Below are 20,322 nucleotides of genomic sequence, written 5' to 3'. Positions count from 1 at the left end.
TGGGCCCCCGAGCCCCCCGAAGGGCCCCCACAGGCAACAACATGAACCAGGTCTGTTGTGTTGTTGATCTGCTGCTCAGAGATGAAACAGCGACAGAAAACAATCATTTAAAATGTTATTTAGATTTAATAATTAAGTTGAGGGACTTTGTGTAAACTCGTTACTTTCAGACTGAATCTGAAGCCAAAGGGTTAAACTTCACATTTATAATCTCCATGTAAACGGACACCACTCACACACTCACACACTCACACACACACCTGACCCCGCCCCTCCAGACCAGCCCCACTGCAGCAGCGAGCGCACTGTCCGGGAACTTCCCCACAGTTTGTTCCAGAGCCGAGCAGGACGGACCGGGTCCAGGACCTGCGGTGCCCGAACTGAGACTGGAGGAACTCGTTTCGTCTTCTGAGCTCCGCGGCTGCGCGTTGGGACGTCTTCTCTGCGGTTCTTCGAATGACACGCGCACAGACGGACTGACTGACTGACTGACTGACTGAGGCGGGTCATGTGTCGGACTGTGTAGAGTCCGGCTGTCACCATGGACCCTCCCCTGCTGCTGATGGTGGTGGTGGTGGTGGTGATGGAGGTGAGCGGAGCAGCTCTCAGGCCGCAGGTCAGTGAACTGAGTTTATCAGTGAGGCTCTGCAGAGTGGAACAAAACTGACTCCAGGACAGTTTGACCCGCAGATTCTTTGTATTACCAATCAACTTGTTAATTCACAGATAATTGATTTTTAATAACCAGTAAATAGTTTCAGTCATTTGATAACCTGACCCCTCCGGTTCTCTCTTGCCGTCTTGTTTTCGGGTTTCTCCTCCGATCCGCATCACTGAAATACGACACAAACGTCCAATGTGAACGACTCGGGCGCACTTCGTTTCTCTGCTTCTCACTTTCAGACAAACTTCACGTAAATAAGAATAAAGATCAGCTTCTGAAAACAGTGATTTTAGGTGTTTAGGTTGTGTGTGTTTCGCCTCAGGGTCTGTGACAGGATGAGGATTTAATCACAGTCTCATCTGTTGTCTCACCGTGTCGGACTGCAGACACGAGACAGGAGAGGAGCTGAGATCAGGGAATCGATCCTCATGGTTATTTCAGGGCCCATCACTAGTAATCAATGAGCCTGATAGGCAATATGTGAATATGAAATGCATTTCGGGTCCCAAAGTTCAGACAAAGTTGAAACAAACACGATGGACATGAGCTGTGAGGACATGTGGACACTTCTGCTCTCCCACCTGGTCCAGAGTCCGTTCCTCAACTTTAGGTGTGTGTTTTGTAGCTGCTGATTCAGCGTGAGGCAGCCTTACATTTATTTTGAAGGCGTCTCCATGTTGACCTGCTTGTGGAAGAGGAAGTTGAAAGGCAGGAGGTGTTTACCGTGAGACGCAGCGAACAGCTGGGGCCCACAGTGAATCTGGTTCAGTTTCTGTCGGTGAACGGATGTGGAGCGACGGAGGAGGTTCACATGTGGGTGACAGATATCTGAGACGAAGAGGAGGAGGAGGAGGAGGAGGAGGAGGAAGGGGTGGGGGGATCAAAGGACAAACACAAGAGAAAGAAAGAGAGGTTCCACATCTGTCCTGAATCAGTCTTCTGCCACGTCTCAAACTTTGTCCGTGTCGGGAAACGTTGCACTCCAGTCTTCCTAACGTCCTCTGTAGACCCTGAAGCAGCACGTCGGTAAACTGCTGGCAGTGAGTTTGTCTTCTGTCGATCAAGTCCACCAACTCAGAGCAGGAGGTCCATGTTCTCCTGAGAGGTGAAGCTCATGTCTCACCTGCAGTCAGCGTCACGTGTTCCAGCATGCAAAGCCTCCAGGAAGTGATGAAATCACTCGCCTCGGGGGCTGCTGATTGGTTAAAGGTTCTGCTCGTTGTGTGTTTTTCAGACGTCTGGCAGCAGCAGAGTGACGCAGGCGTTTGGAGGAACGAGAAACAAACGCTACGCCATCAACCCTCTGGGACACAAGTGGACTCACCACAACATCACATACAGGTAGAGACGAAACCTCCACCCTCGGCTCAACAGGTTGATTTCCTCTGACTGCCAGCTACAGGCAGACCAGACCTTCGTCGTCACGTGGTTGGTGGTTGGTTAGAAGTAGGCAAGTAAACTTATTGGTTAAGAGTCAGCTCTTTGGCGCCGCGTATCTTCAGTCCCGACCAGGTGACAGGAGGTGCTGATCAGGTGCTGACACTCCTCCTGACTTCCTCCTCTGTTCCCGTCGTTTTCACTACGGCCACTAGAGGTCTCCAACTAACAGTGAATGTAATTATGATTTGTAATCTTTACGTCTGCTATGGCAGAGCTCAGAGTTCATACAGAACAAACACCTGCACGTCTGCAAAATCTCTGAGTTAACGTTCTGACTCTGTTCACACGTAGACTCAGCGTTTCCGTACAGGTGAGAGCAGCTTCTTCCTGTTTAAAGCAGCACAGACTGAGCGGCTGCCGTTGAAGTGAACTGATTGAGCTGAATTGTTCCACTGAATGCCCTCTGATTGGCCAGCCCGTCTTTCACACTGAGGTGTTTTTACCCTGAACTGGTCCTCACAGGATGTGGCCCACCAAGCTCTGCCAGTCAAACGGTCAATCAGAGGCGGTCTGAGCCTACCTCAGCCTGAGGGCCTGTACTCAGGGCAACAAAACCCTCTGATTAGAGCTTCATTTACCAACAACCTGTCTGTCTGGCCTGCCTGTCTCGGGCTCTGTCTCTCTGTCTGTCTGCCTCAGGATCATAAAGTTTCCTAATACTCTAAATGTTGAGGACACCAGGAAGGCCATCAGCATCGCCTTCACCAAGTGGAGCGACGTGTCTCCGCTGACCTTCACCGAGGTGACCGACGGCAACGCCACTGCTGACATCACCATAGGTAGGCGGGGTTTAAATCAACGCAGGAAAACAAAAGGAGGAAGACAAGAGTGTTCATAAATCGTAAAAACACTGTGTGTGTGTCTTCTGTGTGTGTGTGTATGGGGGGGGGGGCGGCGTCAGGTTTCTACACCTTTAACCACACCGACTGCTGGTGGTCTCCTCTCCACCCATGTTTTGATGGTCTGAACGGCGAGCTGGCTCACGCCTTCCTTCCGCCACGAGGAGAAATCCACTTTGACAATCACGAGTTCTGGATCCTTGGCAAGTCCAGGTTCAGCTGGAAACAAGGTAACTGTACCGGAGAAAAAGTACTCCAAGTACTGCAAACAGGCAGTAGTACAAGCTGTAGATCAGATGATCCGTGAAGTTTAAAATGTGTACGCTGTCAGAGATCCGGGCGTGATCATGTGACTCTGCAGGCGTGTGGCTGAACGACCTGGTCCAGGTGGCGGCTCATGAGATCGGCCACGCCCTCGGCCTGTGGCACTCCAGAGATCCTCAGGCTCTGATGCATCCCAACGCCACCTACACCGGACAGAGGAACATCGCCCAGGACGACGTGTGGGGCATCCAGAGACTCTACGGTCAGATCCACGGTGTTTAATAAGAACAGTTTTTAATGCTGGATTTTTACTTGTATTGTGTTTTTGCGTTGTAAAAAGTACCCAAAGTCACACCTGAGTAGAAGTAAAGATACTGTGTTAAGTAAGTGTGTGTTAAGATTGTACTTAGTTGCTTGACTCTGCAGGTTGTCTGGATAAGAAGCGCGTCTGTGATCCTTGGGCTCGACTCGGCTTCTGTGAGCGGAGGAAGACCTTCATGAAGAAGAACTGTCCTCAGCGCTGTGACCTCTGCTACGGTGAGACGACGTCATGACTCGAGACGAGTCGAGTTGGTTCACTGATTGGTTTTATTCTGACTGCCGCAAACAGAAACCTGATCCACCTCCCTGAGCTTTGTCCGCTTATCTGACCCCCTCTGCTATGACACTCATTTCCTGTTTACCAGAGCCTCTGGAAGCCGTTACCACACCAACACCACCTCCGGCAAATGTCAAGATCAAGATGGTCCCCCGGGGGAAGGTGGTGGGTTTCCGCTGTGGAACCAAAAACCCTCGCTCGCCGCCCAAAGTCAGGTCAGCTCGTCAGTGCTTCATACTGAAGTACGCTTGGTTAGAGACAAAGAATGAATAGATCAATGTAGGGCTTAGTGTTTTTGTTACTAATTACAACTTAAGTTGTCTAGTCTATAAAATGTCAACAAAGAGAAGAAAAGGTTCACGGTGACATCTGCAAATGTGACAAACAGTCCACAATTCAGTTCACTGTGACAGAAAACAAAGAAACAGAAAATATTCTGCTTCAAGCGTCTACAGACAACTTTTAGCATTAGCATTAGCATTAGTTAGCATTAGCATCATGGGTACCACTGCCACTAGCAACCTGGCCACTGTCCAAAGCAAGAAACCAAGAGCAGAAAGAGAGTAAAGCACCCAGTTGAGTAGGAAGAGTCTCTTACTTACTGATCTCATTGAGAGAAGCCAACTCAGTGTCAGTTATGAACCCTCTGAGGTCCTGGTGGTAAGAGGAAACATTTATCTTTCATTTCCTTTCTTTCTACCCTGTGCTGTTTTCCCCAGCTGGTATAAAGACGGAGAGCAGATCCTGACCTCCATTCCTGGCTACATCGTCATGAAGGACAGAGACCTCCGCATTGTCGCTAACGAGTTTAATGAGGGAGTTTACACCTGCCGCATCCACCGCCGAGGTGACATCGTGTCCGCCAACTCCTGGGCCATTCGGCTAAAGCCAGAAGAGCCGTCCAACAGCTGAGGACATCGGCAGGGACGGAGTGACGCTGGGCAAATCACTAAATAAACTGATGAGGAAACAATGCTGGACTGGATCTGTGGAGGTGCAGAAGATCATGTTTGAACATGTTTGGACCTTTTTAGAGGTAGTTTGATTCTCCACGTGTACACACGGTGTTTTGTGACTCCCAGCTGGACATGTTTCAGCTGTCGCTGTAACAGATCCTCGTGAAAGCAGACTTTGAAAGGATTCATAAACTCTGGGACCAGTATGTTAAGTTGTGGCAGCTCTGTCTTACCAACATGACCTCCATGACATCGTGTACCCATAATCCTGTAGGACCTCATTTACCTGTAAAAAATCGTCACATACCTGTGTTGTTCTGGTAGAATGTCCTGCTGACAACATGACAGCTCCCCAAAGTGAAGCCAAAGCATCTGCACTGCCCCCTGGTGGCTGGCTGCAACACAGCTCATAAACCCCTCCCCCTTCATGTTAGCGGACGGGACATGGGCCAAACTAAAAACTCAAAGTACACATCAAGTAAATTTCTCAAAGATGGTTCCTGTCATTTTAGGTAGTTATGATCGTGTTGATGTTCAAGCATTAATTTTTCTCATAAGTCTGGTTTTAATTAGTTATTTGATGCTATAAAAAGGGGCTGAGACATCATGATTGACAGCTGAGCACTGCTCCTGATTGGCTGAGATGGATGTACCCAGACATCACTCATATCTGGGATGTTTTGGCTTCACTTTTGTACAGTGGGAAGAAGAGGAGATGTGTTGACCATCTTTGTATATGTCAATGGGGTGTCATGTACCCATAATCCAGTTTGATGTGGAACTGTCATGTACAATAGTCTCTCAGGAGAGCATGTCATGATGACCGTATGTACCTTTGTTGTTGTGTAAGGTAGGCCTTTTTTAGTCCCGCACTGGGGAAATTCACATGTATTAGTAATGTTGTGGTGTGTGTGTTGTCATGACAACAATTTTAAATTTAGTTTGAGTCTTACTGAAAATATTAATTTGTTTAAAGTCACATTTTACTCTTTTTGTTTAGTTTAATTTTAGTCAGGATTTAGTCGGTGACTTGCTGTCATGTTCCTGCTAGTTGCTGTTGTTATGGTAGATAAATGAGATGCTTAGCTTTGACAGCGATGTAACCCTTAACGTTTGACGGGTTTGATTTCCACTCCACACTCCCACCTCCCAGGAGCAGCTGGGAGCTGATTTTGGTCCAGTGATCACAGTCGGAATTGCAGGTCATGTGATGCCCACTGGACGCTATAAATAACAAAACCATAAATAAACTGAATTGAACTGAATGGACATTTCCCCACACACAGTCATTACAAAAGAGACAAAAATTAATTCTGAGGGTCGCCCACACTTGCAAGGGATTTTCTGTATTATCAGAGCCCTCTTAGGGTAAATTGTTTTCAGCCGTTCATGTGTGCAGGGATCTGACAGGAAGTCAGACGGCCAGGACGGACAAGGACTCTACTGCTCATGCCTAAGAAAACTTCCTTGAGCAACTTGGAATGACTGTTGGAACCCAACATCCACATCTGTTAGTCAATGCACACTAACAGACCAACTGCTCGGAGTTTGAGCCAAGATGTTCAGATTTCTGCCGTCTTCATCGACTGCTGATCGGACTGAATCGGTTCACACGTGACGGCTGATTTGTGTTGTCTTCGTGGTGTTTTATTTTATTGTTTTTGTACCTCTCACTGTGATGCAGTCTGATGTGGTGTGACAGGATATACGACAACAGCAGGTGATATTTTTGAGGAGGGTCACTAAACTCTGAGGCTGATCTTTCTTTATTGTATTTTATGAACAAACAAAAATGTAGAAAACATTCAGGTGGCAACTTGTCATGTTTAGCCTGAGCCGAGCCAAGAGCACCGAGTGTTTCTAATGTCGCATCATGTCGGCACGGAGATGTGGTGTTTACTGGAATCCAATTAAAACATCACAATATTATCTTTATATTTTCCACAATGTTCTCTTCAGTCAGTATTTCAGTGTTCTTCTTCTTCAGCTCAGTCTGATCGGACGATTCTGCAGCTTCCTGGTTTTCAGCCGTTATGTCCGTTATAATTAAAATGTGATTTACAGAAGCAGTTCAGTGACAGTGAACTCACCATCAGTGTTTTGTTTTGTTTTTTCACAATTACTGAAGGTTGAGTTTATTTGTTCTGAGTCCTTGGGTGGGCAGCTGCTCAAGTGATAATAATGTGGCATATAATACATACATATAAACTGTAATCCATAAATGACTTTATTCTAGCTTTAATAGTTTCTGAAGATGAGCTTTGGGCATTTAGTGACTTCATTAACAGCACCAGTCCCACATTACATACTCTTGATGAAAACAGAAAACTGGAGACATCCATTTATCCACAAGAAACTGATCCACCATGAAAACCAGTAAACAGCTCAACACAGCAGGTATCAGTCGGTCCAGACACCATGTAGACACTGATGTCCACCAAAGACAGAAGGAAACAAAAGCCCCCACATAAAGTGGTCTGGGTTTAACCCTCACTGACCCACATCTGCTGTTTTCTGTCTGTCTGGATCACCGATGTGGGTCAAAGCGTCTCTGTCCACACAGGGACAACAAATACACTTCATCAAGTCCAGGCAGAAGGACAAAGACAGGAGACAGCTGGACATAAAGATTTTTTTCAAAACATTAGATAAACATTCATGTCACATTCAGGAAGACAAGCAGAAAATGTTTTAGCGCTCAGACCTCAGACCCACCGTGATGCGGAGGGGGGCTCAAATCATCTGAAAGCTGGGACCTCAGGAGTCATTCGAGATGGAGCTCAGCGACGTTTTTAATCTTTCTGGTCATAAATCTGTAAACATTTTTAAGCACTTGAGGGCTGATGAAAATGATCAAAGATCCCCCACAGAACAGCAGGGACCCCTTCGAAAACTGCCGCGCCACTTTCCCTTAGCTTAAAGCTAAAGTTAGCCTGAACTCGGAGCGGTATTTGGCCCCTTCATGACCAGCTAGCATGAGGGTGGAAACCACGGATGCGTTAGGTCAGCGCTGCTCTGGCTTGAATTAAGGCCGCCAAAGGCGTGGGAGCACCCAGGAGAGTACCGAGCACCCACGTGTGCCAACCTACACTTCACTGATTGGTTAATGACCACTCCCCGCTACCTATCAACGCATTGCATTGTGATAAACTGCCAAAGAGGCTGAACGGCAGTGGTTGATTTAGCCAACAAAATGGACAAATTTGTCATGAAAAAAAAGTCAAAAATATCCACGGACCCCACACCGTCTTCCAGTAGGCCTACCGTGTCAACGACACGTGATGTTAGGGCTTTCCAAGCTAGCTGGGAAGTGTTGAAGCCCACTTGCTTCCCCGAGTAGGTTGATGTGAGAGAGTTAAAACAGAGTCGTTGAATAGCCTTAAAACAGAGTTATTTATTTTAGAAACAAAGATCTTTGGAGATCCCACCTCAGAACACAAGTCTGCTTCAGCCAAACGCCAAGTGGGATCTAAAGCACTCAAGGAAGTACATCATTATATATACTTTAAGATAACACCGGTTGCTAGTCTCAACACCTTTACACTCAAGCGAGAGGGGAGGGGTGGTGTATCAGTGTCTTCGCCCATCGGTCAGAGTGACTTGAGATATGGTGTCCTTCTCCTACTATGCATGATACCTCTGTCTCCCTCAGAGTGTGCAGTACTGAGACAAACAACTAGTTCGACATGATTATAACATTATTAATTATACCATTAATAATATAGCATAAAACATATAGCATAAAACAGAATAAGGCATGTTAAACATTTTTTTTAATCCACAATTCCCCCTTTTGATCTCTATTAAGAGATCACTTACGAATGTCAAATTCAAACTCTCTGATGACCCTATCCTGTTTGTCCTCCCCATCAGAGTCCATCTTTGCAACAACGGCATCATGTGCCTTGGAACAGGGGCGCTACCCTTCTCTACTGTGGCTGTGATGAATCTAACAGTGAGAGCTCGAATACAGGGTACACAACAACATCCTCAAGTAACTAAAATTCCCACAAAAATCGCAATAGAGACCATAAGTGACAAAATTAAACCACTGACCAAACATATTTGTCATCCACTCCTCCAGAGGTTACTATCTCTGTATCCTGTGGAGATTTGTATTATATCTAGGGGTTTTAGTGTGGTATAATCAATAGCTACAATGTCATTGGATGAGATGTCAGGGGTAGGTGTGGGTTTGTGGCTCTAAAGCAAATGTGGTGTTGTCAGTGGATTCACACAAGAGTAAAATTAAAGTTACAATCATCACGGCCAGCAGGCTGAGTCCTGCTAGCCATTTAGCATTACCATACATCACTTCTCTTTTCTTTACCCTGTCAATGGTTTGAAGTTGATTATGCAACAGTTTACACTTAAAATAGCACAGATACAATATTAAATGAATTATGACTCAATTCTAGCAGCCACGAGGCTGCACAACTTATCCTGTTTATAGTCTGGTATGACCGCACAGCGAGAGTTTTATTAGAGCAAGAGCGAAAGCCACACATACAATAAACCAACAAACAATGAAGAAAGATAACTGACAGTCGGACATCTTTACGTGCTATCTTAACTTCTTAAATTCTCAAATCTTACCGTTTCACCTTCGGATTTCATCCAACGTATATGTAATATAGAAAAGCCCAATTGGAAAGTTTATCTGCCACCCACAAGTGTTGGTAATATCCCTGAATGAGAAGATTTTAATCAACTCTGTTCTCTGTATGAGTGATACCACCTGCTTGGTCAATTTGTTTTGTTCTCTGATTGTTGTATTCATAGGTTTCAGAGGTGTCTGTTTTGGAGGTTGGTGGCTTGGCACGCCACATGCAGGAGAGGAGCGCTATTTCACCTCCTCCCGTGACGTCTTCTCTTCTGTTCTTCAGTGCCAGGGGTAGACTGCCCTGTCACCTAGTCAGCACACGGGGATTATTCTGCCCCTTTGTATGTGTGACTCATGCCCAACCCAGCCGGGTCGGTGTTTGCTGCCTAGAGGTGCTGGTGGACCTCGAAGAGGGACCGTTGCGGTTCTTCCGCTGCTGCACACTGGCTCCAGTGGTACCAGATGTCTCCTTTACCCTTCAGTCGGACTGCATGCGAAGTTCTCTCCACCACCTGAAACAGTCCAGTCCACCTTGGTTCCGACCACTTGCGTTTGATTACCCGCAACAGGACCCAATTCACCTCTGGCGACGAAGCCTCGTGCGCCCCCTCGTGTCGGTCCGTGACCTGTTTGGCAAAAGCTGAAACGAGAGCCTGCAGTTCTTTAAAATATGCTCTTGTGGTCAGGTTTTGTTTGTCTTCACCAATCCCAATCAATCTTGTCATGGGACCTGGAAAAGCTCTCCCTGTTTGTAGCTCATGAGGAGAGAATCCTGTGCTCTGGTTAATGGAGCTTCGAATGGACATGAGCACCAGGGGTAGGGCATCTAGCCAGGTCAGGTTAGTCTGTGCACATATTTTTGCCAATTTGTGCTTAACTGTTTGATTCATCCTTTCAACCTTGCCCTGTGATTGCGGGTGGTAAACAGTGCCAAATGAATGTTTCAGCTCTAGCATTGCCTCCACCTGCTGGAGGTCTTGATTTTTGAAGTGAGTCCCATTGTCTGATCGAATTTTCTCTGGGAACCCATGTCGAGGAATGTAGTGATTAATCAGAAACTTAATCACTGACTTGTTATCCTCCCTTTTTGTTGGACACGCCTCCGGCCACCCTGTATACGCATCCACACACATCAACACATACCTGTACCCTCTCACTGTGGTTATCATATCTGTGTAATCTATGATAATTTCTTTCCCTGGTCGTACTTCGAGAGGATACTTACCCGGTTCGAGTCTGATGGTCGGTCTGGCATTGTACTTGGTGCAAAGTTCACATGTTCTTACCCAGTGTTTCGCCATATCTTTCAAGTGAGGATGCCACCAGTTCTCCAGGTTTTTCAGCATCTGTGCCACTCCCACGTGTCCTACTCCGTGTGCCTCCTCTAGCGCTGTTTTTCTCATACCTGGGGGTAGAATAAGACGTCCATCCGGACTCCTCCACAGTCCTCCCACCTCCGTAGCTCCTCTGGCTTTCCAGAACGTTTTCTCCTGTGGTGAGACCCCCTTTTGCAATCTTATAATGTCAGTTAGTTCTGGTTCAGTTCCATCTCTTCTTCTGAACACATTAGTTCTCGTTTAACCTGATACCCAACCGCCATCTTTGCTGCATGATCTGCTGCATTGTTCCCTCATTTCTGCCTCGTGTTTGATGGATTTGTTTATTGCAGTTATGTACATTAGCACTGTTTTTTCTCCCCCTTTTTTCTGGAACAGAATGCCATTAACAACTGCTTCTGTTTCAGAAACATCAAGGTAGAATGGCAACGTGTAGTCTGGTAAGGCCAATTCAGTAGCAGTAGCCAATTTTTGTTTCAGCGTTATAAATGCTACTTCCGCTGTGTGCGTCCACTCCAGAGGAGCGTTGAGATTACGCATCCCTTGATCTTTCACCAATGCGCGAAGTGGTTGAGTGAGACCTGTGTAGTTGGGTATGTAATTTCTGCTGTACCCCGTGAGCCCAAGAAATGAGAGCATGTCTTTTACCTTGACTGGTTTTGGGTGGTGTAAGATGGATGTTCTGTGGGATGGAGACATCCCTGCTCCTTTCTGGGAGATCACTCTGCCTAGGAAAGAAACCTGTTTCCTGGCTACCTGTAATTTGGCTTTACTTACCTTAAACCCTTTCCTTGCTAAGTGTTGCAGGACAGAGCTGGTCGCTGTGAGACAGGCAGTAGCTGTGGGTGCCGCCAGGAGGAGATCGTCTACATACTGAATAAGTGTGGTGTTGTCTGGCAGAATACAGTCACTTAGAGCTTGTTTGAGGACATGATTGAACAGCCCCGGTGACAATGTGAACCCTTATGGCAGCCTGGTGTACCGCAGCTGTTGACCCTTATAGGTAAATGAAAAAATGTCACGGCACTCTTCCGCTAATGGGAGACAAAAGAATGCATTAGCCAGATCAATGCATGTAAACCATGATTGAGACGGATCCAAATTAGTCAGAGCCACATATGGATTAGGCACGGGCACCGTGGTAGTGGAAAGGATGTTATTAATGGCTCTGAGGTCGTGCACCATTCTGTATTTACCTGTCCCTTTCTTTTCTACTGGCAGGATAGGGGTGTTCCATGCAGAGTGTGAGGGTTCTAACACCCCTGCTCGTAATAACCCTTCAATTGTGTCCTGGATCCCTGCTTCTGCCTCAGGTTTTAGAGGATACTGTCTGATCCACAATGGCTGTTCTGTGTTTGTCCTGAATGTAATGGGATTGCAGTCTGTTAAACCCACGTCTGTGGGGCTCTGAGCCCATATGTAGTCTGGTAGGGTATCTATCATTTCTGCAGCTAGGTGATGGTCAGTTTTTTCCCGCCCATGATGCCTAGCTACCTGTGTATGTTCTAAGATAGCCATGTCGCATGCTGCGATATCAATGCGATATGTCTTAGCTGCGAGTGAGTAGTCAAGATGTGGGATTTGTGTGGGTATCCAATCAGTCTGGACCAGAGCACGTTTAACCACGCCTCCCAGTTCTTTTGCCTGATGTTTAGGATGTAATGCTAGTGAGACGTGAGGAACCGCCTCTTCTGACATCATATACCAATCTAGTTGATCTGCTGTGAGTGTGACTGCTGCTGCAACTCCCTCTGGTGCCACATATATGTTGGTGGAGTGTATTTGCCAACTTTTACCTTGTAGCTGTTCTTGGAACCCGTCTTGATACCACTCAGTTTGCAGTCTGTCATAGAAGAGGGTCACGTGGGCTGGGTCAGGAGGAGAGATGTAGGGCTCGAGCAGTGAGATCCAGGGTTTCCACTGCAGGTAGGCCGAGAGGATGCCGTTGTGCTCAGGCGTTTCAGGTTGCAACAGAGCCCAGTAGATGTTCGCATACTGCTCTTCCACAGACTGGAGGAGGTATTGCCCTGTGGTTCTCAGCTGGCAATGTCACTATGAGTCTGTCCAGGCTACACAGTGTGGACGCCCCCAGTTTGATTAGGAGATCTCTCCCCAATAGATTGACTTTATAGACAGCATCGGGTCTGCTGTCGTGGTCTCTCTGTGGTGTGTTCCCCACTCCTCCCAGTCATCCCAGTTCACCATGGGATACTGGATACTGTAGGTGCTGCTTGGTGATTGAGTGCCTGCGTCAGGCCTGGGCGTGGTGGATCGCCTCAACCTCGGCCCTTTGCGGTATACTGGAACAGTCTTTCACCCAGTGTCTTGGTTGGTTGCAGTAGTAGCACACGTTTCCTCCCGGCTGTCCCTTTGGCGGTCCGCCCCTTCCCCCACGTCCTCTCGTCCATTCTCCTCCCCACTGTGGCCAGCCCCCGGAGCCTCCTCCTCTGCCGTATGGTGGGTATCTCGGGCAGCTTTTTTTCTATTCAAGAGGGAACAGGAAACAAATCAGGAGTATCATTATTCTCAGCAGTGACCATTACCTTCACAGCTTCACTTTTTTCTATTCTCTTTTTGTCATTTACCTTCTTTGTCAGGCCTCGTTCAGTTGTAGCTTCAGTAATTGACCCTGAAGCTCTTTAATAGTGTCCTGCTCCTTTTGCTGTTCGTCTTGTGCTCAAGTGAGGTGATACACTAAATGTTTCTTTTTCTCTAACTTCCTCTGGAACACCCTCTAACACCGCCTGTCTGTACCATTCCCTTTGTACCCCTTTTGGCCCTGGGTGGACACCTGTGTGTTTGATCCACGTGTCCTTACATTTATCTAGAAACTCGCATGGGTGCTGTTCAGGCGCCCACTGTAATTTTGGAACCATTGGAATGTTGGGCAATGGATACTTCTCTCTCATTGCTTTGACTATGTCAGTGCTTACCCTAGTAAATGGTGTGTTATCAGTAGAGCGTCTCGTATTAGCCTCCTCCTAAATCTCCCTCAGGTCTGCTCCCGTCATGCATCCAGCTGCCACCGCTCTAAAGTCTTCAAGCGCCAGAGTCTGTCCTGCAGTAAGACTATCTAAGTTGTTTAACCACAATCCTCCGCCTTCTGCCACTGGGGCATTTTATCAACTATTGCTTGCACATCACCTAGTCCAAATGATTTGTATTTGACTCCCTAGCTGGTGGTGATTAAGGGGAAAATTATCGTAGTTGAGTGTGTGTGTTATTTCAAGGTCATAGGGTGTTTATGCTGCTCATGGGGCGCTTCATCCTCGCCTGGTAGGAGTGTGTGTATGGTGTGTACTATTCTATCGATGGCCTTGTCTTGGCAGTGCGCGATATTCTGACACTGCTGATTCGTTATCTGTCTGTTCTAGTGACTGTGTTGAGACTGAGGCTTTATCTAACACTCATTTGGCTGCAGAGGCGGTGGGTGTTGGGTATGGTATACTTACGAAAAGTTGTCCTTTCTCTATTTTCTCTGTTGGGTACCTTTCCTGAGGGGACTCACATGATGCAGTGGAGGAGCGTAGGGTGGGGGTCGGACCGGTGTGTTGGCCTCCTTCTTCTCGCTTTTCCGCTCTTCTTTCTTCTCTTTGATGATCGGCACCCTGCCACCAGACCGCCAACTCGGACCATTCTCTCCTCTCCTCCTCATATGCTTTCCCTTCCTTCCTCCATTTTCCTTCTCCTTTTCTTTCTCTTCAGTAACCCCTGTCCCTGCCAGTATTATATTTTCTAGTTGTGCTGACAGAGGTTTCCACCGACCCTCAGGTCCACAACCTCCGTCATCTAACTCCTTATTAAACTCACCCTCCATCCTTAAAAATGTTATACCAATCTATTAATTAATTAAGTAATTAATTAACCAATAGTTTATTAAAATCTAAATTCAGCAGTCAGCCGGTGTGTATGGGGTCCACCCGAGCCACAAGTCTTATTCAGTGAGCAGAGCAAAACAGCCAGTCAGTTTGTATGGAGTTCACCCGAGCAACTGACCCTTGTGACATAAACCGGCCACTTCCGTTGGCACCGTGAGGTTTCCGCGGCTCAGCCAGCTTCGTTGACACCGTGAGGTTTCCGCTGTCTGTTTTGAACAGTTTTGTCACGACACTGTTGTAATGCTCTGCACTTAAGACACCGCTGAATTCTATTATTTATCTATTTTATCCCCAATTACCCAGACATGTCACACATACACACAATATCACATTTATTCAATACTCACCAACTCTGGAACTTTTATCCTTTCAGCTTTTAAGGAGACGCCGCTCCTAGGGACTCTAACCCAATATTTGAAGAGACACCGCTCTTCTAACTCAGAATTCGGGGGTCCTCACCTCCCCGGGACTCTAACCCAGCTGCCTCCTGGGCTCCGTCCCCTCGTCAGAGGACGGTGGGGTCCGCCACGACCAAGGACAAGATCTACAATTGATCTTTTAACCTCTTTTTTCTTTTCTTTTTTTTTTTTTTGTTCCAGTTCCTTACTTTGTTTTTCACTCATTCACACTTTATTTTTATTTTTTTTTTATCCTCTGAATTTTCAACAGACTCTGAATTTGGAAACTTCACACTTGCAGACACAGATTGCCTTCTTATTTGAGAGTATTCAATATGCAGAATTCGTTACAACAGGTTTCTGCTTTACCTTTGTTTTAGGTCGACCACAGCGCTGTGTCCTCGGTGTGCAGTTTGGTTTTAGGTCAGATCAAAAAAAAAACTCCTCACATCCCGGACGAGCCCCCAAATTGTTGAAGCCCACTTGCTTCCCCGAGTAGGTTGATGTGAGAGAGTTAAAACAGAGTCGTTGAATAGCCTTAAAACAGAGTTATTTATTTTAGAAACAAAGATCTTTGGAGATCCCACCTCAGAACACAAGTCTGCTTCAGCCAAACGCCAAGTGGGATCTAAAGCACTCAAGGAAGTACATCATTATATATACTTTAAGATAACACCGGTTGCTAGTCTCAACACCTTTACACTCAAGCGAGAGGGGAGGGGTGGTGTATCAGTGTCTTCGCCCATCGGTCAGAGTGACTTGAGATATGGTGTCCTTCTCCTACTATGCATGATACCTCTGTCTCCCTCAGAGTGTGCAGTACTGAGACAAACAACTAGTTCGACATGATTATAACATTATTAATTATACCATTAATAATATAGCATAAAACATATAGCATAAAACAGAATAAGGCATGTTAAACATTTTTTTTAATCCACAGAAGGCAAACACCCACGGATAGCCTGCGATGCTGCCAAGAACAAGGTGAGGTTTGCACTGCATCCAAAACATCCCGTCCCATCTACGACACATGACCCAGAGTGTTTCAGGGCGGGATGCTTTTCCCGGCCGGGCCAAAGCCCTGGAGAGATGTCAGACTCACGAAAAGTCGGGTCTGCGTATGGCTGCAGTTAGCGCTGTCGGTGCCGCAGTTAGCGCTGTCGGTGCCGCAGTTAGCGCTGTCGGTGCCTCAGTTAGCGCTGTCGGTGCCTCAGTTAGCGCTGTCGGTGCCGCAGTTAGCGCTGTCGGTGCCTCAGTTAGCGCTGTCGGTGCCTCAGTTAGCGCTGTCGGTGCCGCAGTTAGCGCTGTCGGTGCCGCAGTTAGCGCTGTCGGTGCCTCAGTTAGCGCTGTCGGTGCCGCAGTTAGCGCTGTCGGTGCCTCAGTTAGCGCTGTCGGTGCCTCAGTTAGCGCTGTCGGTGCCGCAGTTAGCGCTGTCGGTGCCTCAGTTAGCGCTGTCGGTGCCTCAGTTAGCGCTGTCGGTGCTGCTAACGCGGGTGTAAATATCACCACATCAGTTTCCGCCCGTAAACACAAGCAGATTGTGGATTTTGTTTTTCCTTTTTCTTCGTCGGAGCTGTTGGGTTGCATTGACATTAAACTCCTCGTATGCAACACCATAGTGCGGACACACACACTCACATGCACTGTGACCGCGCGTGTGCGCTCGTGTCAAAATAGCAACGAGTCACGCACGGCGAGCACCACCTGAAGGCCGCGGACAGTCAGCCCACTGGTGTTGGTGTTGAGAACACTGAGCCTAAACCATCCAGAAGACATGTTTGACACACTCAGTAACCGATTTACCACAGAGCTTTGAGTTTAACCTAAACTTCAGTCAGAAAGTTGAAACAAAGTGTTTACGTTTGCCCAACAGCAGTCAGACAGGTCCTCGTGAGTGTAAATTATACTTATGACACAGTGAGACAGTTGAGTAAACATACATTCTTTACCAACACCAGGGCTGATGTGATGCAGTGATGGATTGTGGGATATCCTCGGATTCACAGGACTCTGCTGGCCTCTACTCACTTTCTACTACAACAGCACCACCCTGTGGAGCAGCAGAGCTGGTGCAGTGGCGTGTGAGTACATCTCAATTGAGGCGACTGGTTTTAGTGGGACAGAGACTGAGTGGACTAAATGATGCTGTGAAGAAATAGTGAAAAAGAAAAATCTAGAGACTCAAATGAGTTAAAAATGAACATCCATTCATCTTTTATACCACTTATCCATCAGGGTCTCAGGGGGCTGGAGCCTATCCCAGCTGACTACAGCTGAGAGGCGGGGTTCACTCTGGACTGGTCGCCAGTCAATCACAGGGCCTTAAAAATGAATATGTAACATTAATCTTAAACTGTCTGATTACTGAATGGAGTTTGGTGCACAGGACTTTACACAAACAGCACCATCCTGTGGGCCAGCTGAGCAACTACAGCAACGCCAGTCTGACACTGTCAAAGACCAGAAAGTGTCCAGTCTCAGGCCCCAGTGCTCCCAGAAACAAGAAACACAAACACAGCATCCATCTTCAAAATTAAACTTTATTAATGAGAGCATGATTGTTCAGGTGAAACTGCACACAGTGCAGACACACCTGTCGGCACCTCCAAACCTTCTGATTCAAAAGACCTTCATCTCATTTCCACTAAGGAGGAGGAGAAGGAGGAGGAAGAGGAGAAAGACAGACGTGAGATGAGCAGAGACTCACATCTGGAATGTGAAGAAGGATCCAGAGACTGTCTGGATTCAACACTGGTGCAGTTTAAACAAGCAGTTTGGACTGTGACCCCCCCCCCATCCTGTACTGATAAGGTGTAATCAATGGGGGCGGGGACAAAGCCCAGGTAAACAGAGAAAGGCACATGTATGGCTTGTTTACAGGCTGGAGAAACACTGTGAGAAGATCAGCGGGCAGCGACACATTAAATCAACACAGATAACAGGAGACACGCTGGTTTTCAAGGATGATTGGTTTATCTCCAGGGGCGCGGCGGCTTGTTTTCAGGGGCAGGGTCGGTTTTTCAGAGGGGCTTCTGTCCAGGAATGAGTGCAGACGGACGTCAACGTTCAGGAATGTTTTGGTCGTTCAGTTCGGGGGGGGACATGACGGCCAGCTGATGGTCGCAACAAGGTCGTCTTCGTCGCCATCTTCAGCTGCTCGCCAATGTAGCCCCGCCCCCTGCTGGTGACATCATTTACATGCCCATCCTGATGCTCTGGATGATCTGGAAGATGGCTGTAAAAGTATGAAAACATGGGTTATTATTGTTTATTTGCTGTCTTTACTTAAAAACTAAAAAACATCACAAGCTCCACTCAAGTCTGAAAAGAAAAAAACAGCTCTGTTAGCATGCTAACGTGTTAGCATACTTTGAGGACATCTTTTTCAGAAGAACCTCATTGACTTTGATATGTTTGATCAGTACAGTCTCAGCTCTTTAACACAAAGTGAGCTCTCTGTTTGCTAACCGATCTTTGATCAGGCCTTAGGTGGGTTTTTTAATGCCAGGAGTCCAAATGACATGTGGACAGAGTGACACTTAAACTGATCAATAAGCTCCGCCTTTCACATCTCTATTGAGCCTTAAGACCCCCCCCCCACACACACACACACACCTACACACACCTACATTTTTATTGAAAATAAATCACAAATAACAGCAGAGCGAATCGACGCTGAACAGAAATGAGAAGAGAAAGAAACGTAACGTCTAAATCCTCTGCAGGTTTTTACGTTAAACTGTTTGATAAATCTCTCTAACGTGACTGGGACATCGGGGGTGGACAGCAAACAGGAAGTGGCTCTTTGGGTGAGTGTGCATGTCGGTGAATATTAAAAAAGAAGAAGAAGACTCACCGGATCCGCAGACGACGAAGATGAAGAGCGCGAGCAGCCAGGGACCCACACCTTTATCCTCAGATATATTCCTCTGAAAACACAGACGTTTCATCATCAGTTTGAGTCTCAGCAGATCAACAGCATTAAGACAAACTGTTCAGGTCATGTGTGCTGCACATACAGGCTGGGTGCTTCTCCGTCCATTACACACAGTGGACAAATGAAACTTATCTGTTGTTATCTGTGTTGTATCACAATAAACTGATTCTCTGACTGGTGGACAAAACAAAACATTCAAGGACAAAACTTTTCATTGTTTTCTATTGATCAATGGTTTAAAAGTGATCAGTTCTTGTAAAAATATGAATGAAATTAAGAATTGGCAGCTCTACGTTGATCCATATGTTAACTTTGTCATCGGCGTGGCGCATAACTTCATTGATCAAATTAATAACCAACTAAAACAGCCAATTAATCAGATTTTATTCACACCGATGATTATTACTCAACTCAAAGACGCCAGTAAAACAAATTCATTTTACTTGTTTATACTGAAAAACTTGGGTCAAACATGAAAACTTCCAAGCCAACATTAATGTCCACTTCCTGCTTTGACGGCGCTGTGCCACGGTGTAAACTGTGTCTGACCGGGACTGGACTGGTTTCCAGACTTCTAACGGGGTCACATCTAGAGAAAACGTCTCCGCACAGACTGGATTCATAGCTAAAGTCCACATTGTGTCTCTTCTGTTAGCTTTCAGTCATTTTCATCATTTTTTTGTCCTCACAGAAACACCATCTGTCGTTAAACTCACCGTTGACTTGGCCACGTTTCCTCGCTGAGTGATGTTCTTGCTGTGCTTCTCGTTAGCCATGCGGATCCTCTGTTTGGCCACCATCTTGTCTTTTTCTTCTTGTTGTTTTAGTTGTTTTGTTTTTAATTTTTTTGTTTGGTAGTGAAGACTTCACTTCTTCTCTCTCTGATGTTTCCTCCGGGGGTGGACCGACTGGGAGCTTCTCTCTCTTGTCTACGTACTCAAAAAGCTGAAGCCCCGCCCCCATGACGAACGCAGGAAATGACGAGTCCCGCGTAAAGTGACTGTGTGTCAAAATAATACTTCCTGTACACTCTTTCAAAATTAAATCGACTCGACTCGCTGAAATTCCGATTCTCTTGTTAAAACCCCCCCCTCACCCCAATATATGACTATACATGTATGTACGTTTTAAAGTAAGGCTTTCTTGACAGTGTAACAAACAAAAAGTCAGAAGTATATGAAACAAATTGCACGACCAAATATGACACAACGACTCTGTATTACTTTACTTTGCTTTAATGTGTATAGTTAAATGTATCTGTATTTCATTTGTCAGAGTGCGGACTATTTATCAGCAGAAATTTAATGTAATACTCATAATTATGTTTTAAAATTAAGAATCGTTGTGTTTAGACTGGGCCTTTAATGCCTGCAGAAGGAGTGGGTCCTCTTCCACAGGAGTCCAC

General features: G+C 46.4%; 2 protein-coding genes, 1 long non-coding RNA gene and 1 pseudogene across 5 annotated transcripts; 2 read left to right on the top strand and 2 right to left on the bottom strand.

Annotated features, from left to right (window-relative positions):
* Positions 1–267: 267 nt before the first annotated feature.
* On the top strand, positions 268–6,026 carry mmp23bb (matrix metallopeptidase 23bb). 2 transcript variants are annotated; one of them, XM_046388244.1, is made up of 8 exons: positions 268–589; positions 1,899–2,005; positions 2,744–2,883; positions 3,006–3,173; positions 3,305–3,469; positions 3,634–3,744; positions 3,894–4,020; positions 4,525–6,026. In XM_046388244.1, exons 1-8 carry the CDS (start codon positions 542–544, stop codon positions 4,715–4,717), a joined length of 1,059 nt encoding a protein of 352 aa, XP_046244200.1. In that variant the 5' UTR covers positions 268–541; the 3' UTR covers positions 4,718–6,026. The 2 variants fall into 2 exon arrangements, with proteins under 2 accessions (XP_046244200.1, XP_046244199.1); XM_046388243.1 differs by having other exon boundaries at positions 268–616.
* A 4,890-nt stretch (positions 6,027–10,916) lies between these two features.
* LOC124059239 lies at positions 10,917–14,356 on the bottom strand (annotated as a pseudogene).
* A 1,563-nt stretch (positions 14,357–15,919) lies between these two features.
* Positions 15,920–19,781, top strand: LOC124058799. 2 transcript variants are annotated; one of them, XR_006843313.1, is made up of 3 exons: positions 15,920–15,964; positions 16,939–17,061; positions 19,609–19,781. It is a non-coding gene; the product is annotated as an uncharacterized LOC124058799 (long non-coding RNA). The 2 variants fall into 2 exon arrangements; XR_006843312.1 differs by lacking the exon at positions 19,609–19,781 and adding an exon at positions 17,216–18,126.
* serp1 (stress-associated endoplasmic reticulum protein 1) lies at positions 17,501–19,843 on the bottom strand. The gene is made up of 3 exons (XM_046388325.1): positions 19,634–19,843; positions 18,837–18,909; positions 17,501–18,215 (listed from the first exon to the last, which is right to left on the bottom strand). The coding sequence occupies exons 1-3, from the start codon at positions 19,715–19,717 to the stop codon at positions 18,175–18,177; spliced, it is 198 nt and encodes a 65-aa protein (XP_046244281.1). The 5' UTR covers positions 19,718–19,843; the 3' UTR covers positions 17,501–18,174.
* Positions 19,844–20,322: the final 479 nt, after the last annotated feature.

This window comes from Scatophagus argus, chromosome 5 (assembly GCF_020382885.2).
Source record: "Scatophagus argus isolate fScaArg1 chromosome 5, fScaArg1.pri, whole genome shotgun sequence".
NCBI classification, from domain to species: domain Eukaryota; kingdom Metazoa; phylum Chordata; class Actinopteri; family Scatophagidae; genus Scatophagus; species Scatophagus argus.
This window is presented reverse-complemented; position numbering and strand designations above follow the sequence as displayed.